The sequence below is a fragment of the Podarcis erhardii genome, assembly GCF_964252035.2.
Source record: "Podarcis erhardii genome assembly, chromosome: 2".
In the NCBI taxonomy this organism is placed as follows: domain Eukaryota; kingdom Metazoa; phylum Chordata; class Lepidosauria; order Squamata; family Lacertidae; genus Podarcis; species Podarcis erhardii.
Window position 1 is genome coordinate 56,569,052 of NC_138498.1, and position 27,778 is coordinate 56,596,829.

A 27,778-nucleotide genomic window follows, 5' to 3' on the forward strand; every position below is an offset into this window, starting at 1 on the left:
AAGATGATATTATTATTATTATTATTATTATTATTATTATTATTAAGTCATTCCCTTTGAATTCGGTACGGCTTACACCCTACTAGCAAGTGGGGTTAGCATTGCAGTCTACACTGTTATTAATCTCAGGGCGATACCACGTACCCTCCCAACATTTCTCTGATGAAAATAGGGACATCCTATTCTCCATCAGGAAGCTTCTCGTGCGTTTGATCGCCTGCACACATAAGACGTCATATGCACATTGACATTGGTGGCTCTGCCTCACCTACCTCACAGGGTTGTTGTAAAGAAAACAATGTGCGAGGGAAGGGATCGTGTGCAACATCTTCACAGATGAATGGAATGAAATAAAACTTTTAGCAGTAAGCTGCCTTGAGTCCCTGACAGGGGAAGAGGTGAGATATACTGTAATTATTATTAATAATAGTAATAATAGAAACTGTGAGACTGATCAGAAAGTAAATCCGATTGAACTTAGTGTGACTTAGTTCTAAGTAAAAATGCTTCAGAGTGCAGTGTAAGGTTGCCTGGTCTTGACCCAGTTACCTGTGAATAAGCTCCATTGAAAACAGTGGCACTTATTTCTGAGTATAGACAGTATAAGACTCCATTTACAGTAAAGGAATAAACACTCCGTGTGTTTCCAGAGAAATAGCTGGCTGAAGCATTGCAATTAAAGAATTTAAAGTGGATTGGTAACCTTTTCCTCAAAATTATAGGAAGGCTTTGTATGCCAGCTTCACAATTTATTTAATTTGGCACAGGGATTTTATTTTCAGGATAAACAGGACCTAGTTTTGCACCTACACACTTTTAATTGTTCTCCCGATATATGAAGGAGGAAAAAGGAAAACACCAGACATTCTGGGATCACATCAGAAACAGAGACAGCTTCTATAATTCTGAGACAGTCCCTGGAAAGATATGCTGATATTATAGATCTATTGAAATGGTCCACTGATTTCAGTGGCTTCTGTCCATTAGCCTTACTCAGAGAATATTCAATGATATTAATGGACATGACTAACAGGTCTGTTAATTTCAGTGGGAATAGTCTGCTTATAATGTAATAGGTGTACTCAGAGTATTAGGCATGTATCAACCTCAACGCACAAACATCTTTAGAAGGCTAGTTAGTATAAAACATGGTGCAACATTCACACAGCTGTCCTGCTTCTCTGCAAAATGTGACATATAATATTGGTCAGGTTTTATCTAGTGCAGGATACAACTGCATCGTAGTTTTCGTTGTTGTTCAAGATTAACATTTTTCTCCACAGATGATTATAAGGGTATCAAAACACCAGATGCATACAGTAGTTGTAATGAAATGAATACTACTGAAAAGGTGGAAATAATGAATTGGACTTCATTGCAAAAGGATCTGTGAAAATAGATGTAATTTCAGTTAGTACTATTTCTCCATAGGAGAAGCAGCTGACTGCAGGAAACTTTTGCCATTGGATTACTGTAAACCTCGTGACCTCAGGATTCTCACCACCAGAATTTTACTGGATCACGGAGAAAAAATATTAACCCTGCACCTAAAAACATTTCTGAAATAAAGAGGAACCCCCCTTTTTTGCTCCTTTTGCCTTCTTAAACAACATGCTGAAAGCAGCATACTGTTCCCAAGCAAACCTTTAGACCTTAAGATGCTTTATTCTATTGCTGCAACCTTGTATATCAGCTATTTCCCCATGACTTCCCATTCCTTTTACCAGCACCTTCTATGTTTATACTCCCACCTTTTTCTTCCCTTGCATGTGTTGTCTTTTCCCACATTAAATATTCCCCTTCATTCCAGTTTGGTTCTACCTCTCTCACCCTTTCCAAATTTCTGAAATACTTGGGAAGAACACACCCTATTTAGCTCTAACATTACATACAAGCCCATATGGTAAGATTAAATATTTGTATAGATGTACAGCAGTACTGATTTCATCGTTTCATGCACAGTGAAAAGCAAATGGTTTTTTTTTTCAGATTTAAGGAAACTTGCACTATTCCCCACCCCCCGATGAAATAAAAGCTGACAAAACAATGGGGCATCATAGACCTAAATCTTTTATTTCAGTAGAAGGGTTGCCCAGTCAATTTTACAGGCAGCGGTTGATGAACAGGTAGAAAAAAAACAGCAATAATATTCTGAGTTGCCATTTAGACTCAAGGTGATCTCTGGAGTCTTCTCTAAGCCCATAATCAATGATTTTTGTTTTAACTAAAAGTTGGATATTTCCAGAGGTAAAAAATGGACTTCTGCATGTTAAAGAACCACTCTGATACTAGCACACAATACTTTGCTGTAGCAGAGTACCAGTTTAGTCTAAACTAACGGAACCGATTGTTTGATCCATGTGTGATTTTAAGGTATGACTTAACTGATGAAAGAACGTTACTTTCTTAAAACAATCCACCTCAGTTGTGTGGTAGTGTTTTCTTGCTTTACAAGAAGCTATTTGCAAAAAGACTGGACTCAACTCATAGATTTCTTGAGATTAAAAAAAAAAGAGATTTGGCAATAGAGGGAGGCAAGCAGAAGCTGACATTTCTTCCCCTGCCTCCTGTTGCCAGTCCCTACAGCTTACCAAAATTATCTCCCCCTCCTAGAAGACCAAAGGACCCTGCACCTGCTCACTTTTCTGCAATACCCCCTACACCACTTATCAGGATTCTCCAAACTTCAGGGGAACAGAAAAGTGGGCTTCCGCTCACCCCCTTTTGTTGGCAGATTGCTGAATCCAACCTGTGTCTTTCACCAATAAATGGGTTTTAAAAAATCCAGTACAATCCAGTGCATTTATTTCTTGCAGTGTGTATGGATGTATCAATTCCTATTTCAACACATACAAGTTTATATGACAATTATCAATACTAGAAGCAAAACAGCCAAAGTGTAGAGGAGCACATGAGAGAAACTGTCAGACTTCTTGTTTTGCCCAGAAGATAAAGCTAAGCACTTCCAAAATGAAGGAAGCAAATATCCTCTTCAGGGTTAACAATCAGAATTATCCAGAAGTGTGGACAGCAAGCAGTATCGTCTTTCCCCCCGCATAAGCAACTACTTCAACTAGAGACAGAAATTTATACAGCATTTCATATAGCTGGGGCGACTTTACCATGAGTATACATTTTTGCATATCTAATAGCAGGTTTAGGTATATATTTGCTACTCTGCGTATCAGATAAACAATCCGATACAATGCCCAGGACAACAATAATGGAGTGCAGACATGAACTGGAAAAAACACTCCAGCCTTTTCAATTCTTTGAATTTAGCACAAACATGTAATCTGATCCATGGCGCCATATACCTCACATAACTTATCAATGGCACAATGTGAAATGAATTATACTTCCAGCTAGGAAACATGCCATTATTGCCTCTGTAATTGTAGACAGATCACAAACTTGTATTTTGCTATATTACTCTTGTGCAATAAAACCAGAACTGCAAACACTCCTGGAACTTGTCTATCAATACTTATAAATGCGGCTGCTGCAATTCACAATAGAAACCTAGTGGCAGATTAGAACAAAATTATCTTCCTGTTATCCTCACGTTTTTTAAATGATCACCTGTGACTGTTTTTGCAAATCTAAGTGGTTACTGGTGGGCTTTTAAAGACATGGCAAAAGAAAGAACCTATCTGACCGAATAATTAAGCTACCCAAGAGTCAAGATGCTTTATACTGACCAATCTGATCTAAAAAGAGTTAGTGTGAGAAGCTGCAGCTCTCACTTGGCTCCCCGTTTATACTCAGAACATAATAAAGTTGACAAACTTAAAGCTTTATTGTAGTTTCTAATATAAACAAGGAACTGCGATTCAATCAATGTCCATTTCAGGAAGTTTCTTTTCTGTAGATGTTTGGGCTGTTGAATCAGTACTCTGTTCTGTAGTCTGAGACGCTCCGAAGCCATCCCCCTGGCCTTCGACTGGACCATTCTGTTCTGCTGGCTTTTGATCCTCTTTTGGAAGTTCCACCTTGGGTTTAGGTTTGTTGATTATAGGATTACACATACTGATCAGTTCCTAAAATGAAAGAACCAGAGCACATCACACCAGGAAATTAAGTAAAGTTATGTTAAGGTTGCTCTCCAAAATGTAGCAGTAGCAGGACCATGGCTGGCAGCTAGATACCAACATTAACTTCCCTAGCCTCTTTCTGCAGGACCTGGAGAAAAACAGCCTGAAGTGGCTGGAAGGTTTTGCCAGCAAACTGCCAGTGATACCCAACAACTTTCCACAGCAATACATCCTTTTTTTTGGGGGGGGGAGCAGGAAGGCAGGGAAGCCTAGTTTTTGGAGGTCACAATTGGCAGCTGGTCACCACCAGCTTTGGGTGCCTCCTTTGGGGTGGGAGAAGTGTGAGGGAGCCATGTGGGTGAGTGGTTTCTTTTACAGATTATTAATTGTATGTCTGCAGAGATAGTTTTATTGTTTTTAGATCGTTATACTTTTTATTGCTTTCAGAGCTTGTGGTTTTGTGCTTTGTTCCATTTTTATCTTCTACACTGATGACTTCATGCTCTGAAGCAGTTTATGAATTTGTTAAATAATAACATAGTTGTGTGTCGGCTTGCTCCTAGGTGAGAAGCTGGAGCAGCTGTATGTTTGCAGTGGGCAGGATATGAATTAATACATTGTTCACCGCTTTGGAGGCCTTTGGGACAAAAAGTGGTCAATAAATAAACCATAACATAAGGTTAAGAAAACAGTTGGAAAATATATGTGAATGGACCAACTGAATCAGAATGTACAATAACTTATGCAATTCTCTCAGTTGTAGAAAATTCAAGAATATTAATATACTAATTAAAGGCACTGTGCAACACTAGTTTAACTCAATTTATGGGGAGTGATTGTAGCTCAGTGGTAAAGAACCTGCTTTGCATATCAAATGCTCCAGCTTCTCCAGGTAAAGTTGGGAAATACTGCTGTCCAAAATGCTTGAGAGAATCTGTGTACAGACAGTTCTGAGCTAAACGGGACCAATGATCTGATTTCATATAAGACGGCAGCTCCATAGGTTCTTAACTTCATCATTCCCCTGCAGTTTCAAAATTATTACTTACTTTTGTTTTTGCTTCAATTTCCTTAGCTGTGATAACAGGGTCCAAAGACAGGCTTCGCTTGTTCTGAAGATTGAGTTTGTTGTTCATCCATTCCATTGCATCATTTGCACTCTTCTCCACTTTGGCCACTTCTGCAGGATCTAAGTGGTCGTACTGTTCATCCTAAAATTTTTAGTAGTGAAATGTGACTTTGTAGAGTAATGCTATTCTACACTTCCTCCTTTTGGTAAATCATAAAAGAACTTTAGCCTCAGTCTGACGAAATAATCTGAATGAATGAAGCCTGGTGGTCTACTAAACAAATAAACTTAACAGAAGAGCACTATATCATGCTCTACTGATTAAAACATATCAAGTTAAGAGGGAGGATAAGCAGTAAAATCTGCTTGTTTGCTATGGGAAGAGACTACAATTTCCAAGCATAGCAACCATCACCTGAAAATTTATCCTGTAAGGCCCTGAAAAGGAAAAAGGATTTCTGCCTTAAAGTTTACTACTGCAAATATTTAAGACAATTTTGAAATACTAACTTGTCATATAAAAGATAAAGATACCTTTGCTTTAAAAGCAAGAACAGCTTTCATGTAGAGTTGGATTTGTTTTCCAAGTTCTTCAAAGGCTTTTGGTCTTTCTTCAGATTCTTGAAATCGTGCCTGAATAGGCTGTCCCACAGCCTGAATTGAAGAGAAGTTTACCAAGACAGTTATTGATCTGAACCGCACTTGTAAGATGAGTTACACTTGGACTGAAGACAAAGCACATTAATTTCAAAAGCAACTTATGTCTTGACTGCAGAGAACTGTAGTAGCAACACAGAAAATGCTCTAAATATAATATCTTGTAAGGAAAGCTGGTGATTCAAGATGCTTGTTGTGATTGCTTTACAAGTGTATAATTTACATGTTAAAGTTAACATTTATACAGTAAGCCTGCAACTTACCCAGGGGTTATGTTCTGCAGATTGTGCTTAAAGCCAAAATCGCATATAGACAAAACACATTGGGTTCAATTGTGGGTAGGATTGCTAATGTCATTTCCCCCAAAACTCCACTCACTGAATCCAACCTTGTGTCTTTCACCATGCACACAAAGCTGAATGCACACATGTTAAATGTGTGTAAGTTGCAGGTTTACTGTATCAGACCCCTCAAGTGTCCCAATTTATTTGGCACATGACAGATTGGCAGAAGCCGCCCTGGCTTCTGTTCCCAATCCCAAGATGGGTGCTTGGATCTGCGTCGTATCAAGAGATGCAGTGCAGGCTGGGTGTGGCCTGCCGGAAGGTCGGCCAGGTCTGCAGTGCTTCTGCCAACATGGCACAGGATGGGTGCTGCAGAGGATGACGACTGGAGAAAGGTAGGTGGGGTTGGAGCAGGGGAGGAAGGGGTATCCTGAACTGCCCTCCTAAAATGCTGGGAGGGATGCTGTATACAATCTGGCCAACCTGGATGAGCCTGTATAATCCTAGCACAGCTAGTTCACTCTCCACCCCAGCTGCCAGAATGTTTTCCCATGGTAATTACAATGCACAAGCAACGTTCATGTATTGCAGATAGACCCTTGTATGTCAGGTTTCAGCTAAGTAAAGTTTGACAGTTTTTGAAGTCCCACTTACTTTCAATTCTGTCAATTTATCAATGTAAACCTGTTTTGACTGGTCTTCACCCTCTTCATATAGCCAGTTTTCTGTGTCTTCCAACTTGAGAGTGAAACTATTACGATCCTAGGAAAAAAATGTAAATAAAGCAAATTGTGGGTACTTTTTTTTTAACGAACAATGCATTTCAGCTTAACTAAAGTGACATGAATCTTCAGCTCACATGACATCCTGTATGTAGCAGGTAGGCATAACTTGGTGGAACCACCTCATAGGCCAAATTAGGAGCTATGCTGGGGGAAACTAAGCCAATATGGCAGAGGTTGCCCATCAATGATTTAGAGAAATTTCTCTGATTAGTGGACTATGTAAGCCACCAATGCTGATACTGCATGAACAGGTCAGATCCTAACTTTCATAGCACTTGTTTTTAGAAGCACTTACCTCTTCACTAACGAATTTCTCATACACGCCACAGAGTTTGTCTCTCATTTCATAAACATATTCCTCCACAGCATTCTTGGCATCATTCCGTTCCTTCTCCAGTTTATCTTGCATGATCATTTTGCCCTGTCATAAACATATTTATTACATTTTCGTTTCAATTAAAATAAGGTTACTTTGTGCCTTTGTGATTTATTACATGATCCCCTCACCTCAGCATCAACCACCAGTAATTTGTAAAAAACCTTTCTCCACTGACATTAGTGCTTACCTCATTCTCAATAAATAAGTTCAACATATCCTTTCCTATCTGCCACACCAACTGATTCTCAATAGGAAGGTCAACGGTCGTAGTCTTTACTTTGGCTTTTTTAGCCTGAGGAGGTTGATCTGTTTTCTTCTCTTTTGATCCAGTTTGAGTTGTCTGCATTAAAACAGAATTCAAAACAGAAAAAGAAACTGAGAAATCAATTGTGGCTTCTAGACATTTGTTTCAAGTTCTATTTATTGAAGCTTTTCTATGTTGGGCACCAGCATTCTCACTAACAACTCGACACTAAAACAAATCACTGTTAATCAAGTCCCACTGGCTACCCGTGTCCTGTTAAGTATTTTTATAATTGAAGTAATATGTAAAGAGAGAAAAATGCCTGTTTAGTCTAGCATATGTTCTAACTTTCTCACAAAGATAGGGAGGCTATTGGTCAACACATTTTAGTTTAACACACAATTTTTACCTCCATTTCTTCAGCCTCAGTCTTGTTTTCAGCTTGTGCTTGTTGCTGGTGTTCCTCAGTCTTCTGTTGCTCCTTCTGTTGTTCTTCCTGGTCTACTTGCATCTTCTGAAATTAGTGAATAAAGCTTTGAATATAGATCAAGGAAACAGATCTTACTAAATTTGACTGACAGAAAGTCAATTGAATTTCTTTTATGTCCTTGTAGTGCATTTCTTTCTACACTTCCACTACTAAAGGAAGGCAGAAAAGCTCTCAATTTCGGAGCAAAGTGAGGAACTCACTTCTCATACTGCAAAGGCTCTCTCACTTGTCAAAGTCCTCTCTCAGCAAATTCTCTAAGCGCTTTAAAGTTCAGAGGCAGCACATACCTCTAACAGTAATGTTCAGCAAGAGCACAATACGTTTGAGAATAACATATGTTCTTCTGGCTTTTAAAGACTATTGGAGCTGGAGGAAGGGAGACATGCCAAAGAGGAGGCTATGACTATAGAAATCCAGATTGCTGCTTAGCTTAAAAGGTTCAAAAGCCTGTTTTCTATTTACAAGTAACTTGAGGGTGTGTTTTTTTTTAAAAAAAGTACATCAGGGATAGGGAGAACATGGGCCTTTACTGGACTCCAAGTCCCATCAGCGCCAATGGTTAGAGATGATTAGAGCTGCACTCCAGCAACATCTGGAAGGCCACAGGTTCCTCATCCCTGTGGGTACATTCTAGTTGCCTATATATTTACCGAAATGTATTTATGTTGTTGGGACAGCTACATTGAAGAATTTTTTTGCATAGTCTATTTCACTCAACATGTGAAGATGCAGTCAAAGTTAATTGTCAGCAACTTCAGCGTTCCTTGTTAAAGGAATGTTTCAAGTCCTGTGTTTGCAAAGTTCATTATTCTGGACAACCCATATCAGTGGTAAGATAAAGTGGTACCTTCAGTTGCGGACAGGATCCGTTCTGGAGCTCTGGTTGGATCCCGAGGTTTCCACAACTGGAGGGACTGCTTCTTCTTCTGCGCCAAAAACCTGGGTTTGCCGCTTACGTATTCCAAAGTTTATGTAAGCAGAGGGATACGTAAGCAGAGGTACGACTGTACTGCTAAAAGCTAGGCTAACAAGGGCATATGACAATGAAGAGAAGTTACCTCTTCCTCTTTTGCATGCTGATCTGTTTCCATAGGCTCTTCGCTTTCTTCAGATTTATGAACTTCTACAAGTGATGCACTTGAAACACTGAAAATGCCATGGATGTTTACTCGGACTTTAACTTTAACTTTTGAACTGGTTCCATCCTTCTGGGGAATTACCTTCTGAACTAAAAATTGAGCTAAACAGGAAAATAAGACAGTAACTTTACTATAAGTAAATTCAGTAATTTTAAGGTGGTTCTTAACAGCAAGCATTTGGTTCTATTATAATAGTAGCAAAACATTTTGTGATTTGAGTGAGAAGCTTGGCATGCACTCAACACCTACCCATCCCCAACAGAGTACAAAACTGGTTCAAAAACTCATCTTTACATAGCTTTTACCTTTCCATTTAGTAGGCATCTTTACACCAAATTAATATTTACATTAGTTCCCCGTTTTTACACATTCAAATCCTATGCACAATGAAAGCTTCAGTAATACTAAAAGAATCTCACCAACAGAACTAGAGGGAAACTGGCAATTACGTTCTCACTCCAGTAATATTACAAAGTCAACATTACTTTCTTATGCATACATACCTATGGCAGGATTTGGGTAAGGCAATTCCTTAGGACAACTATAGTAAGCTTCCAGCGTGAAAGGTTCTTTTCTGTAGAATGTCAAGACCTTGGAAAATGGTGCAGCATGATTCTTTGGGAAGACTTCACAATCACTATAGGAAGGGAGGTTATTTTGATTGTACATCTTTATATAATCTATTTAAGAACATGCTACCCTGCCATTTCAGACAGGAGCAGCTATGTTTAGTGGACCCAGAAAACGTATGTGCTATATCCTACAACAATCATAGTAATTTATAATAAATTTATTGCATGTTTCATTATAAGCCAAACAACTGAGAGTGAAGTTTTTATATTCAAATATTCCATATGCACATCTACATAAAATAGTATAAAATTAGGTATGACTCAGTGGTAGCTAGTCCTTCAGAAGCACTTTAAGGTGTTAAATATTTACCTTAATCCTTCTTCTGCTGGGGAATTCCATTTCAAAGAAATAGGATATGGCACTAAATCTGTGATAGAAAACTCTCTCACTTTAAAAGCTGGGGATAGAATAGCACACTGAAAAGGGGAAAAAACATTAAAATAAGTTGGGCAATACAGGTCAGCTGTAATATAAAAGCACTGATGGTTTCTTAACCGCGCCCCCCCCCTATAATTTGATTTGACAATGTCTATCTGCTATTGTGGTTCAGTAGACCTCTTTAAGCTAGGATTTCAAAATAACTTTCAAGTAGATTCTATTTGTATTGCATTCCCAAAAACTTAGTCTAACTATTAAGATACATTGGATTTTTAGAAAACCAAAAAAGTTGCCAGATTTCAGCTGCAAAAAAAAGCATGTAGAGTGTCCTGAGCAGCACATCCTTTAAAAACACACACACAACATACTTGATGAGGTAGGAAATAAATGTATTGCCTTTCAATTAAATGTGTAATATTTTTTCCAACATTATTATTATTACTATTATTTATATGCTGCCCTATACCCAGAGGTCTCAACATTCAAGAAACTAGGATAAAGGTCTACAATATTCCAACAGTGGCTCTTACCTGCAGGGCAGCGCCTCGGGTGACAGCTTCATCAGCATTCAGAGTTGTACTGACCTCTTTACCAAAAAATTTACTGACACGCTCTTTTATAGCAGGTATTCTTGTAGACCCTCCTACTATTTCTACTGCATAGATATCCTCCTTCTTTAACTCTGTAAAGAGAAAAGACACTTGAGACATTCAAAGTCTGAACTTATTTGAGCTGGAAGAATCTGATGAAACGTGAGTTACAAGTGCATTTTGGAATTGCAGCTATACTTGGAACACACAAATCAAGTTAACTTTACTGTCTCTCCAAAGAAAATAGGTTCCCTAGTGGAAGATGAACACCTCTGAAACATCCCAGCTGGATCCACTCATTAGCACCAAGAAAGTCTCTGTTCATATACTGTAAACTGGACAGCAGTTGCCAATGAAAGTGGACTTCATGGCTAATTAAAGCATCTTCATGGCTAAGATATTGTTCCAACAGTTCAGAGGAAGAACAATTCGTCTATATTAAGTTTAACTCTTGTTCTAACCTAAAATAATCTTATAAACAAAAAAATTACTTAATATATGTATTATTAGTTTTCTAAAATGAGTTAACCACGTTACCTTGAGGGTACAAAGCCAGCCTAGTAAAAAGCTAACAAGACACCTAAAACAAAATTACTGCTTTTATTATAGAATACTCAATGTACCAATCCTCCATATATTATACTACTCTGTGTAATTTTTCCTGTTTATATTAATCTTTGAGCTAAAGTGGCACTTACTAGCTTGCTCCAAAACACTGCGAAGTGGTGGTTCAACTCTAGCCAAGAGGTCATCACACATCTCTAAGAATTTGCTCCTGTGGATGAGTTAAAATATGAAAATATACTTTAAAACAAAGCAGAAAATAAAACAGTTGTTTCCTGCAGCCTCTTAAATCCTGCCTCTCCAGAATTTACGAAGTTGCACTTACAAGGGGTACAGACACGTGTATTTAGAAGTAGCAGCAATGTTAAGAATTTTACAGTTATTGGTGATTGATTACCGTACTGGCCCAAATATGAGCCGCACCTTTAAAATTGGAGTGGAGAAAAGAAAAAGGAAAAAACAAACAAATATAAAAACCAAATATCCCTTCCTCGTTGCTCCTGGCTGCATGGGGGGGGGGGGGAGAGTCACGCTCCTGGTTGCATACCGCAAGGTTGCAAATATAAGCTGCACTTTAACTTCTCATGGTCGGAATTTGGGGGGGAAAGTGTGGCTTATATTTGGGACAGTATGGTATGTCATATTCAAGTACACCCACTTACTGAAATCAATTATCTTAAGTTATTTAAATCTACTGATTCCAATAACACTCTTTTCTTACTATTACCAGCATTGGATATTATCCTATATTTATTTTTATTGTACAGGATTCTACTAAATTGTAACACTACAAATATATAATTCACATTATATATATATACACACACACACACACACACACCATAAATCAATTTATACTAATTAATCATTTAGCTCCAAACTAACTCTTCTGCTTAAGTTTATCACTTAAATAATGGAAGAAATTTGTCAAAAGTTCCAAGTGTATATCAATAATGTGTGAGATTCATCAGTTCCTTCCCCCAAAAGTGTCAATCACTGGCCATAACCATGAAATGTGGTTCATATCTCCCTTTGGTGATCGACACCTTTAACATTTATCCTCACACCCAGCAAATACTTTACAGAAATTTTTGTGGTGTTAAGCTCGTTTTACGCAGATTTTCTTTCATATTTGCACTTGTTAGTGAATTATAAATTTTGTTATCCTTGGGGAAAAAATGCTATCTAAGTCTGCATTCAGCAACCGCCTCCTCTTTTGAGATTATTACTATTAATATTATTATTATTTTGAGTTCTAGTAAAGGGTTAGAGCTGCATCCAACATATTTGACCATGATGAAAACAGGTTGTGGCAAACATTCCTCTTTCTATTATCTTAAATCTATAATATGGAATGAGTTTCTATTGTTTTAGGTAATCTAAGCACTGAATTAGTGATATCCCCAAGTACATTGTTGGGATGGGGGGGGGTCACATCTTGCTATATGTAAATAAATAAATACTAATACTAATAATTTATTTATACCCTGCCCATCTGGCTAGTAGCAATTTTATTGGTTTAGCTATGAAAGACATTCAGAGACATTCAGAATTCATATGATTAAAAAATGAATACACTGAATTAAAATAAGTTACCTGTTCATAGTTCCAGAGACATCAATATCATTCATGAAGCATTCTATGTTCAGTGGCAGATCAGAAGCATTTGCACTCATCAACTTCTTCAGTTTCTCACATTCCTGAGATAATCTCAACAGTGGACGAATTTTGGACTTTATGTCTAGTTTATATTTCTTCCCAAATTCTTCACAAAAATAATTTACTAATACTTCATCAAATTTCCTGCCACCAAGTACTGTGTCAAATGCTGTTGCAAGAACCTTTACAAGAGAAGGCATAAAGTATCTCAGTTAAATAAGATTACTTTTCAATTTTTTTTATTTTTTTTATTTTTAATTTTATTGTTAAAATAGTTCATCATTAATCCACATATATTACAGATATACAAGCATACAAACATACATTTCATACAATCATTAAAAGTGTTCAAACATACTTACACTCAATCCCACAAATAATTCCTTTTCCCATCACCATCCACCACCCCTCACCCCACCTTTGTGTTAGACTTCCAATCTACTCAATTGCAATTTCTTTCCACTTCTATTACTTTCTTTCACACACCTTTAGCCTAATTTCGTATTTCTTTTTCTATTGCACATTGTTATCCATCTTATTCAGTATTCCAGTGTTTGAAACGGAACTTGTTTATTCTAATAGGAGTTCTGATTTTTCGATATGGTTTTGCAAGTATCCTTTAAACACCTTCCAGTCCCTATCTATCTTCTCTTTTGAGATCCTTCCAATTTCTCCCATTGTTTTGGATATATTGTAGTACTCCAATAATTTGGCAAGCCACTCTATTTTTGTCAGTACAATACCACTTTTCCAGTTTTTCGCAATCAATAGCCTTGCGGCTACTGTTGCGTATGAATATAAGGTCTTGTCTTCTTCCTTTAGGCTTCCTGGTACTATTCCCAATAGAAAACCTTTTCAATATTCTAAATCACTAATGATTTGATTAGCTCAAACTGGCATTTTACTCAAATCAGTGCCTGGTTTACAAACTATCACATTGTTATTATTTATTGTAACACAAAACGTTTACAGAGTTATACAACATCCCTACTATCTACAGACCACTAAGACGACGCTCAGGTGTGAGAGAAAATTACCAGCATGTGGAAAGCTTTACACCAGCCTATCCACTTCCATGTCGTCTGTGTCAGCATGCAACCTGGCCAACCACAAAGTCATATTCAGCCAAGTCAACCCACTCACACAAGGATTTCCAATTGCACAATGGAATTTCCCCTCCCTCTCCTCCCCACCAAATCTGCTTCAGTTAGTTGGGGGAACCCCCAGAACAGATTTTGAGGGCACAGGGAAGAGAAGCGATGGAGAAGTTTCATTGTGCAAGTGGAAGTCCTTGTTCAAGAGTGATGGCTTCACTGCATACAACTCCAAGTTGCCATTCATACATTTAATGTGGCAACCATTATTTCATAGAACCTCTTCAGGGAAGGCATCCAAGTTTCACCCAGACTCAGAGACCTTTCAAAACCAACATTCTTCGAAATGATAGCTAAACTAAATGTGTGAGTCACTGAAGGCACAGAAGTTAGGCATCCAATCAGCTTATTTTTAATGGGTGAACCCCTGAAGGAATATATAGCCTTCTATATATGAACAGCTACTGAGTGGTTCTGACAAGGCAATGAAGCAGGAGTACTTTATGACTGCCTGTGCGAACAGTGCATTTCTGACACTGGAGTCAATCCAGACATCTTTACAAGAAAGATGAGATACCATAAGAGGCGCAGTGAAAAAACTGGACTGACTTCATCTGTGGGGAATGCATTATCTACCAAAAAAACCCACAAAAAAACTTAACACCTTTCATGAGTTTTCTTTTAAGCAGAATACATGCCACTGCTGGAGACCATATGTTTCTGAATACCAGTTGTTGGGAACTGCAGGAGGGGAAAGAGCTGTTGTGCTTCCCATAGGTATCTGCTTGTCCACTATGAGAAAAAGATACTGGACTAGATGGAATACTGGCCTGATCCATCATACTTTTGTGTTCTTTTGCAGAAGTGATGACAGAGCAGCAACTACTAGAACATTACATGTATTTAATGACCCAGTTTGTTATCTTGACATAGCAATGCTTCTTGACTCTAACATTTTGTATACCAGAAAATCAATATATTCCATTATTAAAATAAGTGCATAGCTTTACTTACCTTTAATTTTCCCTTGTTGAATGCACATACTGAAACTTGATATGCCGAATGGCCTATGTCAACAAACACGACGTTTCTTGGCTTCTCTTCTAATGAAGGCAGATCTTGTTTATAGATCCCATATGCCAGAGCAACTAAGGAGAATTCAGTTCACTATGAGTGAAATACATTTCAATTCCTAGCTAGATACATTATTTTTAAACAAAATGATTTTTCCCAATTATGTAGCTGCAACAATTAAATAAAACTTTATATGGCTGCAAATTATTAGAAAGCTAAGCTATCAAAGCACAAATGCTATACTGTATAACAGAGGTGGAGAACCCGTGGCCCTCCAAATACTGTTGTACTATCATAACTCCCATAAACCCCAGCAAGTATGGTCAATGGTCATGGATGATGGGGAGTTGTAGTCCAGAAACATCTGGAGGGAAACAGGTTCCCCATCCTTACCCTATAAACTCATCAGGTGCTTCCATAAAGATTTCCTTGGGATTCTGGATGCTTCTTTATTTTTTACCAAACAAGTCTTAATATTAATTGCTTTGCAAAGTTCCAAATAAAACTACAAAACAGAAGCATTTGTTTTCCTCAAACCTTTTAATCTAAGCATGTCTTACATGTTTCTGGGGCATCCAGAGAACAAGTTCACATACGAATGCTCACCTTGCATTGACTGTCATCAAGTGATGACCATGTATGAATAAGCTATCAAAGCTTTATTACCAGACAGAACTTTCATTTCACCCATTGCCAACTCAAAGCCTTTCTACAGAAATAGCCATAAAAAGTCGAGTAAGCAAGTGATGTTCATTCATGTGTGAGCCAGCCCCAAGTCAAAAATTAAAGTTTTCAGCCAGTGTCTGGAAATGATTTCACCCTTCAACACCAACAATAAAGCAAGTGAACCCTTCAAACCTAATACAAAATAACCTGAATGATTTAAGCTTTATGGGAACAGCCATCACTCTGTATTTATTACAATTAAGTAGTCACCTGCTGTAGTTTCATTAATTAATCGCAAGCAGTTGAGTCCAGCAATTTGTGTAGCATCCATCACAGATCTCCGCTCTGCATCTGTATAGAAACAAGGAACCTGAAAGAGAGACAAAAGCATATTTTTACAGCAACTAATTTTCCAAAACAAAGTCTAACAAAAAGTTTTTCAAATTCTGGGATACATATTTTTTAACTAAACTGCAGTTTACAGTAACAGCAACACATAATGTGTTTGTGGGCGGGGGTTATTGGTTTGTTTGTTTTATTCTGTATTTTCTGTTCTCTGTATTTTTATGTTATGAACTGTCCTGTCATCTTCAGAAGAAGGACAGTATACAAAATTAATAAATAATAATACTTTTTCATTAGTAAAACACTAGTCATCTCTTACCCCAAACCAACCCTCTTTTTTACTACAGGGTGAAATCACACAGGCTGGTTTCCAGAATAATATTGACGGAAGCTGCAATATTAAACAGAGGTTCACAGAGTTTGGCAGCTCTTGGAATCCAAACATTTGGACGAGGACCCTCCTTCCATGTAAGCTTTGTACTTGACTACATGCAGCACTTCTGAAATTCCAAACTTAAACTTGGGGTATGTGAATACCATAGTATAACAGCCCCCTTCCAGCTCTAAGCTGGAAAATTAAAGGCTAGCTTTGGCTCTGCCCTTGCTGGGAGCTCCTAACACCAGAAAAGCAGAGCGCCTGCAAACCTAGAGAGCCAGTGTGGTGTAGTGGTTAAGAGCGGTAGTCTTGTAATCTGGGGAACCGGGTTCGCGTCTCCGCTCCTCCACATGCAGCTGCTGGGTGACCTTGGGCCAGTCACACTTCTCTGAAGTCTCTCAGCCCCACTCACCTCACAGAGTGTTTGTTGTGGGGGAGGAAGGGAAAGGAGAATGTTAGCCGCTTTGAGACTCCTTAAAGGGAGTGAAAGGCGGGATATCAAATCCAAACTCTTCTTCTTCTACCTCCACATAGCTTTGAAAGGACAAAATGCATTTTTATTCCTTTGCCTTTCCCAGAAGCTCCAGTTGAAATTCAACTGCCCCTGCCATATCTGCAGACCAATTGTGAACTTGTAAATGACACCTCGCCTTCCCCTACTATTACTGTTACGTAATGAAGGTGAGTCATCTTATCCAACACTGATGAGTCTCAGATGAACTCTTATTAATAATGTTAGACGAGATGTGATAACTTAAACAATGGTTTGCTAGATCAAATATTTGCCTAATTGTATTCTTAAGTAGAATGAAGAAATCTGGTTGCAACTTAGAGAAAACTAAACATTCCTAAAATAACAGGAATTAAAATCTAGTTAGGAGATTTTCATGTTAACCAAATTCAGAGGGACAAAGTGCCCATTCAATTTGATTGAAATTCCATTATACTCTTTCCATTTACAAAAGATCCATACAGAAACTAAGGCAAATATTGTCTACTTACAGATACAACACAGTCAACTACAGGTTTCTTAAGCGCGTTCTCTGCAGTTTCTTTTAGTTTAGTGAGCAGCATTCCTGTCATCTGCTCTATGGTGAAATTTCGTTCTTCTTCCATATACATAACCTTAGTGGAAATACAAAACAAAGCAAACACATTTTAATGTTGCAACATTCAAGAAAGCCCTAAGCTTTTCTAGTGTTGATCAGAATAACATCTAAAGGAAGTAAACCACATCCATATCTGTTTTTCGATATTTTCCAAAAGGATTCTACTGTTTTTACTTCTATCAAACATCACCGCGTGAAGGGAGCACTATAATGTGCATATCTGTATGTGTGTTTGAATGCACACATACATACCAACTCACCTTGATGCCAGCTGAGTGTGAGGGAAGCTGGACAAGTTCATAAGCAAGCTTTGCTTTTTCATCTTGAACAAAGGGATCCGAAAATGCACGGCCATGAAATCTTTTAAAACCTTGTACTGTATTCTTTGCATTTGAAATTACCTTTAAAAAAAAAACCCAAAAAAGTTTAGTTTCATCTTGTAACATAGAAGATTTCTAATACTTCCTGATGAATCATACTTTATAGCTAATTTGTTCTTTCATGTTATATATAAAGCAACAAGTGAATTTCCTGGGGGGGGGGGAGAATATCACAAAAGCAATCAGAAGCCAGCAATAACCATTTGAAAATCTACTGGAAGTGGCATATAAAAGATACTACCATTACACATTCATAGCTGTCAACGTTTCCCTTTTTTAAAGGGAAATTCCCTTATTCTGAATAGGATTCCTCGCAAGAAAAGGGAAAAGTTGACAGCTGTGCATATTCCTGATAATTCTATTAACATGCTCCTCAGGAAATTTACATTTACAATTAGCTTTCTATCAGTAAAATAATGAGATTTATTCTATTTGAATTCTCTAGTACAGTTTGATCAAAGAACTGGGCACTATGCTCCAGCACTGGTGAGCACAGAGATCTCATTCTCCTGCTTTAGCTCAGAAAGCAGGCCAAATCATCTGCCAAAAGTTAGTAGCCACAACTAGTATTTCTCAGTGGGGAAAGGGCTCAATAACTCCTTAATCTCCCAGAGCAACTCTGGCCCCTAGCACTGCCCTAACAAGAGCAGGCACATTCTTTAATTTATCTTGTATATCAGTCTTCACCAACCTGGTGTCCTCCAGGTATTTTAAGCTCCAACTTCCATCAGCCCCAGCCAGTTTATCATGACATGCAACACAGCTATACAGTACAGTACAGATTGCATACAGCATATACACACACATTAAAAAGTCAAATCAATACAGTCAGCAGAAAATATTTAATAAAACTGCATTATGAAATTCTGCTTTCAGTATTTTTGTGTGTGGTTTTTTTTTTACTACTGTCCTAGTTATTATATTGGTGATTCTATTAATTATTTCCAAATACAAAAAAAAATATCATTACTTGGCTTTTAGCTGCAGCTCCAATTGAACGATTCTTGGGTCCAAAGGAGATACATGACCTACAATGAGAAGAACTTGTTCAGTTATAAGACACAGGTTGAAATAAATCAATTTATCCTGATGTGAAAACATTAAAATCAAAGGGATCCATTTACAAATATCTGCTTTAATACCAGATCTTTTGTGAGAGGTTTTCTATCAGCTAGGTAGAGTTAAAATTGCCACCAATAGATCACTTCTATGGAATACAGCTGCTACTACTACTACTACTAATATTTTTATTATTTATACCCTAGCCATCTGGCTGGGTTTCCTCAGCCACTCTGGGCAGCTCACAGCATATTTCAAAACATACTACAACATCAAACAATAAAAACTTCCCAATACAGGGCTGCCTTCAGATGTCTTCTAAAAATCAGATAGTTGTTTATTTCCTTGACATATACTTGTTATGAATGCCTTTATTCTGAATTAAAATATTAACACAATCCACCCACAACTTTCTTCTAAGCTGTTATTGTCTCCTTTTTCTCAGGGATGAACTTTTGCTGCTAAAGCAAGCGTATTATAAGGATTATTCATTGCATTATCAGTTTGGAACCTAAATTCCCCTTCTGTTTGCACAAGGGTGGATTCCCCCACACCATTCCCAAGGGTTACCCAAAAATCTATTCCTGAAGATTGGGGGAGCGCTGAAGTAACAGGGACAGAAAAGCCCCATCTGGTGAAGCCAAGATAATATCAACACTATTGGTTCCTGCGTAGAAAGATGTTGCTTCATTAGACATTTCAAACATTGAAAACACAAGAATACTGAAAAATAACTTTGCAAAATAGCAAGACTGTGCTGCCTGTTATTTATAAACTATCAAGTACACAGATTAATGGCCCTCTAAAATATATCAATCAGTGGTTTTCCTTGGAACAAGGAAAACCACTGACTCTATATGTATATATATATATGCATTTAGCAAACTGCTGCCTTTTTATATATATTTCAAGGCTTTTATATGTTATTTTCTCTTTTAAGGTTTTATTTCCATAATGCCTAATAAAGGTTTGATAAAGTAAGTAAGTATATCAATCAGACTAAGGCAATAAACCCTGATTTTACACACACTGCTTGATACTGACACATTGCATTTTAATATAATACTATGTTCAATGCTACAGAATAGTAAATCCACTCACCCCCCTTAAACTAGATATAGCTTTATTATGATACAAATATTCAAAATAAAGGAAATTTATTTTTATCGTTCAATTGAGCGATTCCCAGGGTACAACACTTTTCACAGGTAAACATTTAGGCCACTATCTGCACATTCTTGAACAATGATACCATACTTATTTATATTGCTTTTTATGCTATTTTAATGATTGGCTCTTAAAGTCAAAATCAAGTTACTTAGGTCCACTGAATTGGGGATTCATTTCAAAGGAAAATGAATATCAAGCCATTACAAGGACACGTACAGTAATTATACAGGTAATACAAAGCAGAATATGGCTATGGCAGTGGATGTGACAGGCAAGGATATGTTAACAGGACTGAGATTCTGTTAAGGATACGACCTATGTTGCTGCATAACAGTCTCCCTGTCCAAGCCTTGGGGGCTTTTGGCCTTGGGGGACTTCAACATACATGCCAAGGCCACTATATCTGGAGTGGCTTGGGATTTCATGGGCCTGTCCCAAATTATATCTGGCTTAATGCATACAGCAGGACAGGACACACAAATCCAGTGTTCTGTACTAGATCAGTAGGAGGTGGGCTGTGGGTGGAAGAGCTGACAATAACTCAGTTGTCATGGATAAATCACTATCTGATGAGATTTGATTTTATGTCACCTTTGAACTAACCTATGCACAACTTCTTCCAAACTGGCAGGGTGTTTTGTCCTCAATTTTAAAGACAACCATGCAACTTATTGCTATGAATACACCTCACTTGCCAGAACTGCCCCCGTGTTCCAAGCAAACAAAGCACTTTTTATTTATAACTTGCATGACTCAATAATTGTTGGAAAAAACCTTTAGATGTAAAACAGAAGGTCTGTTCTGTATACATGCATTTTGAGCCCATGCAACTTTTTTTCTGGTATTCATGACATTACTTTAGTTAATATGTTTCTAACCATTTTTACTTCATCACTACATATTTACTAACATATTCAAAATACTTTTCCTCTACATGTCAAGTTTTACAAACTAATGCTAGTATTTACAAAAGAAATGAGTTCCTCTACCAACCAGTTTCTCAGGGTAAACCTACAATGTCAGACTAACAGCAAAGGCCATGATGACATTAAACATGCACCAGTCTTGCATCTGGCCAGGGTGAGTAAAGGTTCCTTCTAGACAAATACAGACGACACCCCACTTAGTGGAGGTTATATTCCAGGCCCCCAAACGCATAAGTGAAATTGTATGGGGAGCACCCTCTAAACCAGTGTTTCCCAACCGGTGTTCTGCGGCACACTAGTGTGCCGCGATACGTTGCCTGGTGTGCCGTGGGAGGGCACACTCATTGAAATTAGAATTAGACTTTTGCCCCCCGCCCGCCTTCAGAAGAGGTCCAGGACCTCTTTGCTCCCCCCTGCCTGCCTTCCCGGGAGAGCAGAGAAACGCAGCGTGTTTCTCCGCTGTCCCGGACAGCTTTTGAAGGCAGGCAGAGGGGAGCAAAGACTTTCGCCCCCCGCCCGCCTTCAGAAGAGGTCCTGGGCCTCTTCTGAAGGCGGGCGGGGAGCAAAGGTCTTTGCTCCCCCGTGCCTGCCTTCCCGGGAGAGCGTAGAAACGCAGCACGTTTCTCCTCTGTCCCGGACGGCTTTTGAAGGGGGGGAGCAAAGACTTTCCGCTCTCCCGGGAAGGCAGGCACGGGGGAGCAAAGACCTTTGCCCCCCGCCCGCCTTCAGAAGAGGCCCTGGACCTCTTCTGAAGGCGGGCGGGGGGCGAAAGTCTTTGCTCCCCTCTGCCTGCCTTCAAAAGCTGTCCCGGGAAGGCAGGCAGGGGGGAGCAAAGACTTTCACCCCCCGCCAGCCTTCAGAAGAGGTCCTGGACCTCTTCTGAAGGCGGGCGGGGGAACAAAAGTCTTTGCTCCCCCCGCCTGCCTTCAAAAGCCGTCCAGGATAGCGGGAAGCGCTTCCCTGCTATCCCAGACTGCTTTTAAAATGCTGGCGGTGGGGAGCAAAGCCTTTCGGCCCCCGCCGGCCTTCCTGGACCTCTTCTGAAGGCCAGAGGGGGGGGGAAGGCTTTGCTCCCCACCGCCAGCATTTAAAAGAGGTCCCTGGAGATTTCCCTATAGGCTTTCTTCTTGCGAAGCAAGCCCATAGGGAAATTCATCTTGCGAAGTGCCTCAAAAAACGGAAAACCCTTTCGTCTTGCGGGTTTTCAGTCTTGCGAGGCATTCGTCTTGCGGGGCACCACTGTATATATAGTCAATATAGGCACAGAGTTAATTTTTTAAACATTTTCTAATGGTGGTGTGCCTCGAGATTTTTTTCATGAAACAAGTGTGCCTTTGCCCAAAAAAGGTTGGGAAACACTGCTCTAAACACCCTTTAAAAACCCTAACGGTCTCTCTTCAATCCATACCAAAAATACTGTATCCAAAAATATCGACAACTGGAATTGAAGCTCTGGGGCCAGCGGGAGGCCATGCTGCTGCACTACCCCACACATCAGCTGTTAGGAAGGGAGGCTGGGCAGTGTAAACAAAGCCCCACTGTGCCTCCTTTTTGGGGCTTCCTCTGTCCTCACTGATGTTCTCTTTGGGCTCCGGGAAGGGTTCTCTTCATGCACCATAAGAACTCTCCAGCTCTCTTCCACCATTTTAAGGTTTGAATCAAATCATTTAATTATTTCCTGGCACTGTGCATATGGGCGGTCATGCACAAATCAATTATGCTAAAGTGGGGGGGGGGAGCCTGTAGTACATTAACCTTGTTAATAAGCCCATTAAAAACAGCATTTTTTTACTAGCTTACTAAGGGTCTAGTAACACACAACGACAGCCCTAATCGCAGAGACCACCATGCAAACTGTGATCAGAGGGTATGATGTAGACACAATGAGACACATCCAAACCCCTTTAAGTAGTGTACTGAGACGGATACAGTATCTCACAAAAGGAGATCCTAGAATAAAATTGTGCCTAAACACAAATTAGCTCTTGAAAATAGCGCCGTAGCACCATCATTTTGGTAACAGCAATTCCAGGCAGACAGCAATCTCCATCTTGGTAGCAAACTCAAACTATGCAACATTAGCAGTGCCTCAAGTGCACTATAAAAGGCAATAAAAACAGAAACCATAAAAAAGCATTGACATCGCCCAGAAACTAAGGTAACACTATATTGCTCTCTACTGTTCATAAATCACAACTTATCAGATGTTAACTTTTCTTCCCTACTTTAAGAATAGTTTGTTTCAAGCAAATTGCATGTGGATTGTCTTTCTCCTTGTTTTGCTTGAAATTTAGGCCATTCCTCACCACAATTTAAGTGTTAGGAATTCAAAAGATTACCAGAAAGTGAAAATTTAATTGCAAAAACCAGTTTTAGAAAGGCTTAATAGCAACTTACTTGTATTTATTTTGTATGCCACCCTCAGAATACATATCAGACACTGAATGATAGGATACAAGTCTCAGAAATAAGTAAATGAATACAAGACTTTTAAAGTTCTTAGGTTCCTTGATACATCATTTCCATTACAATGAGACCAACAAACTGAAGCTCAATCCCAATAAGACTGAGGCACTGTTAGCAGGTGGTTTCCTAGACCGGATGGATTTGAGGTCACCTGCTCTTGATGGGGTTACGCCCCCTCTGAAGGAGTGGGTACGTAGCTTGGGGTACTCCTGGATCCTTTGCTGTCACTTGAGGCTCAGGTGCAGCGCTAAAAACTCATATATATATATATATATATATATATATATATATAGGGCCAAATGGCTCCTTAAACCAAGTTACAGTTGCCAAAATGGAATGTCCAGTTGCCATCTGGGGGCATTTTCAAATGATGGACTGACTGATTATCAGTTAAACATCTGGCTAGCTGAGACGACAACCTTGAGCTAGGTTAAGAACTTTGAAAACTTGAAAAGTCACTTTATCCAGGGACAGTCCACATAAATATTGGCTTATTCCTACCTCTTTTTCTTAATGATGACACTGACCATTTATAATGTATGAATGTTCTTCACAACTGTGAGCAGGGTAGTGGGCTGGGGTAAGTGAAGACAAGCTACAAAAATTACTGTAACTATAATGTTGTTCACTACTCCCTCTCAGGCTGCACAGAAAAAGCATTTTGGTTCCTGAAATTTATTATGATTGTGCAGATTACTATAACTGATAGAATTCTACAGGATGTGGTATTAGTGTGTGAAAACTATCAAGTTCCAATGATCCCTAGGAATGCACCTCCAGATGGTGGAGATGTCAGGTCATGTGCCACCATAGCACCCAGGCGTCTTCACTTGGTAGCAAGTGGCCAATAGCTACCTGGCTAATTTCAAACACTGGCTGACACACGTAGTGACTCAGAACATAATCCCCACACCAACAGGGAGTTGCCTGTATACCTGTTCCTGGTTCACTAAGTTCTGTAGTTAAGACAATCTTTTTGACATTCTGAAAGTTTAGCTTCCATGTACAACTGGCCTCCCATGGGATAAAAAACCAATTTTTAGCAAGTTCTAAAACGTTGGTACCAAGAGCTGATGTGAGCCACGGTCACAATTTCAAAATTCACCTCAGTTGCAGGCTTACTATGTAGGCAAGTTAATTCTCACTAACTCACTCACAACTAATATCTGCAATATAGGGTTACTACTGACCTATTTAAAAACATAAAATACATAAAAACAAAACAAACCAGCAACCAGTGTTAGAAACTGAGATATGAAAGCTAAATGGCACCTTAACCTAGGTTATGGGTGCCACAACAGAATGTCTAGGGGCACTTTTTATATAACAAGACTACAAAGCTGATAATGAATGAACTGCAGCTAAAATCTTATCTTCATTTTTCACATGGTCTAGTCCTCATCTGAAGACTGCAAAAACCAAAACCATACTTCCCCTGCCTGCCCCCCTAATATTCTTATGAGGGTCCCTTCTCCAGTCCTCAGAGAGTAGCTGGAAGTGGGGAGGCAGAAAAGGGTCCTTCTTTTGTTCCAGCAGTGGCAGTTTTAATCTGAAATCTTAGGCTCAGTACTGCACCCAGAGCTCAGAAACTTCTCACATTAATGAAATTCCGTCACAAAATGCACCTAGAACAATGGGCGTTTCCAATGCTGCCAGCAACACCTTCCAAGGATATAGGATGTCAGCAAAAGGCCTGGTTGAAGTAGAATGTTCTTGCCTGGAACCTAAAGCTGTATAATGAAGGCACCAGGAGAACTTCCCCCGGCAGAGCATTCCTCAAAAGGGGAGCCACTGTACTCATGTTATCACCCAATGAACTTCTCATGGGGGAGGCAAATGAACAACGCCTCAGATGATGACCCCTGGATCCATACCCATTCATATAGGGAGAGGCAGTCTTTGAGGTATTGTTGTCCTGAGCCATTTATGGTTCTATAGGTCAAAACCAGCATTTTGAATTGGGCCCAGAAACTCACTGGCAGCCAGTAAAGTCGGGGCATGATTGATGTAATATGCTCAAACTGTCTTGCCCCGGTGAACAACCTGGTTGCTGAATTCTGCATCAATTTATATCTTACCCTTCCTCCCAAAGGAACACAGGCATTTTTGACCATGGTTGGTGTTGAGATATTCAAAGCTCACCAGACAATAAAAAGAAAGGTAGCCATGTTGGTTGATTAAAATACCATAATGGGACACGCCTTTATTGGGACCACTCTGAAAATCAAGCTTGCCACAACTATGTGACACTTTGGTGTGTTTTCAATAAAAAAGCACAATAAAAATGTCATACTGCTATTTAATTTAGAAGTTTCTGTGTGGTGCATAAGAAAACTATCCCAAAAATACAACAAGAGAAGGCGACCAAACAAGCAAATTCAGAATTCATACCAGCTGAGAACTGCTGGCTTCAGCAATATTTGCAATTTTATTTCCCAGTAATGCATGTTTTTTGCTGCCTCACCTTTTTGGGGAGAGCTTTAGTTGTGGTTTTTAACACAAGCCTCTCAGCTCTTCACCCAAATACATAGGCAGAAATTTTGGCTTCTGCTGTCACAGCTGACACCAGAAGGACCCACAAGTCAGCACCATGCAGAGATATACATACCATTTGAGAAAGCGATCCTTATGGCGAGAATTTACAAACCCGAAAGCAGGTCAATTATCAACTCACAGATGGTTTCAGGTATTTAAAGCAGACACACAAGAATAGCAAAGGACAGTATGGGAGCAACACAGAACTATATTTCCGAAACAAACAACGAATGCCTCTTCTAGAATGCCTCTTCGACATGGGCTGCATTTTGCAACCCCACGAACGAAGAGCACGAGATCCCGCCTCCTCCCGGTTGGCCCCCTCTGCGCAAAGCGGTAGCGCAGCTTCCCCCGGCTGGACGCCTCCAACCATTAATGCACCATCTTTCTCCCCGAGCGCACGCACGTGGGGAAGGAGAGGGGTGGGGAAGAGAAAGGTACTTCCTCCTTCTCCTTCTCCTCCTCTTCGGCGCAGGGGCTCGTCTTACTCCTACTCATAGATTAAACCTTCAGCCTCCGCTTTCTTCCCTTTCTTCTTTGCGGGGAAAAAAAAGGTGTCGCAAAGACTCTCCCACCTCAACAAAGGAGGGCGGGGAGGGGAAGGGAAGGGATCTGGATGAGAGCCGGCCCTTTCCTCTAGGCCCCGCATACTTGGCTCCTTGGGATGATCCGGCGTGACAAGTTAGCCACAACTGCGCTGCTTCCCTGCCCGGAGCCTCACCCACGCCGCCCCCCCCCCAGGAAGCCCTTCTCCCCATTCGTCGTCGTCGTCGCCCCCCCCCCGACACTCGCCCCCCCCCCGTTACTCACGGGGTGCAGCGGTCGCTGTACTCGTTGGCGATGGTCTCGATGCCTCCCGCTCGGGCCACGGCCACATAGCAGCTCTGGAAGCCCACGTCGATGCCCACCACCGACATGCTGAGCCTGAGGGGGGCGAAGGCGACGAAAGGGGGCGAAGGCGGCGGAGACGGAACAAGGCGGCCTGAGGGGCCCCCGAGGGAAGGGAGGAAGCTCGCTGCGAGGGCCGGCTAGGCAGGACAGGGGCAGGTCCCGTCTTGCTCCTCCTCAGCCTCTCGGTTCGCTTCACAGAGCGGCCGCTCAGGCAGTTTTAAATGAGTGGCGGCGGCGGCAGCGGCGCGCGCGGCTGTGGCTGCCTCCTCGCGAGGAGGGGGAAGGGAGGGCGGGCGCTACAAGAGGCAGCCGGGGAGAGAAAGAGAGAGAGAGATCTCGAAAGATCCTGTCCCGTCCAGAGGAAGGGGAGGCGGGAAAGCGTCTCGCGAGATTCCCATTTCTGCGGGTTCCCGCGGTGCGCGCGCAGTCCTGCTCTCACACGCAACGCACGCACGTACGTAGTCTATAAGCTCTGTGGCTCCGCCCCCCTAGCGGCTGCTGCGGGAGAGGAGCCAGGGTAAGGCAGGCGGGAGGGGGTGGGACACTCCGAAAGCCCCCTCCCCAAAGCAGCTCTTGCGCACGCTCCGTTCGTCACTCGCTGCGCGGGGTGGGGCGCGCCCGGACCCCGTAGCTCAGCGGTGGGGGCTTGTGGTTTGTATGCAAAAGGTTCTTGTGTGCCGAGTTCGATCCCTGGTGTCGCCTCTGCCTGAAACCAGGGGAGTTCAGTGTAGACAGGACTGAACTAGATGGACCCAGTGGTCTATCGAACTAACTCAATATAT

At 40.3% G+C, this 27,778-nt stretch overlaps 1 protein-coding gene and 1 long non-coding RNA gene across 2 annotated transcripts; one reads left to right on the forward strand and one right to left on the reverse strand.

Moving 5' to 3' along the window:
* Positions 1 to 48: 48 nt before the first annotated feature.
* Positions 49 to 2,380, forward strand: LOC309335829. The gene is made up of 2 exons (XR_014153758.1): positions 49 to 398; positions 1,432 to 2,380. It is a non-coding gene; the product is annotated as an uncharacterized lncRNA (long non-coding RNA).
* HSPA4 (heat shock protein family A (Hsp70) member 4) lies at positions 2,053 to 27,414 on the reverse strand. Its single transcript, XM_081851056.1, has 19 exons — positions 26,916 to 27,414; positions 18,920 to 18,977; positions 17,830 to 17,970; positions 17,463 to 17,585; positions 16,010 to 16,109; positions 15,014 to 15,147; positions 12,843 to 13,087; positions 11,381 to 11,457; positions 10,623 to 10,774; positions 10,024 to 10,130; positions 9,585 to 9,718; positions 9,001 to 9,182; positions 7,862 to 7,966; positions 7,396 to 7,548; positions 7,125 to 7,250; positions 6,699 to 6,806; positions 5,638 to 5,757; positions 5,084 to 5,245; positions 2,053 to 4,040 (listed from the first exon to the last, which is right to left on the reverse strand). Exons 1-19 carry the CDS (start codon positions 27,020 to 27,022, stop codon positions 3,834 to 3,836), a joined length of 2,541 nt encoding a protein of 846 aa, XP_081707182.1. The 5' UTR covers positions 27,023 to 27,414; the 3' UTR covers positions 2,053 to 3,833.
* Between the last annotated feature and the right edge of the window lie 364 nt (positions 27,415 to 27,778).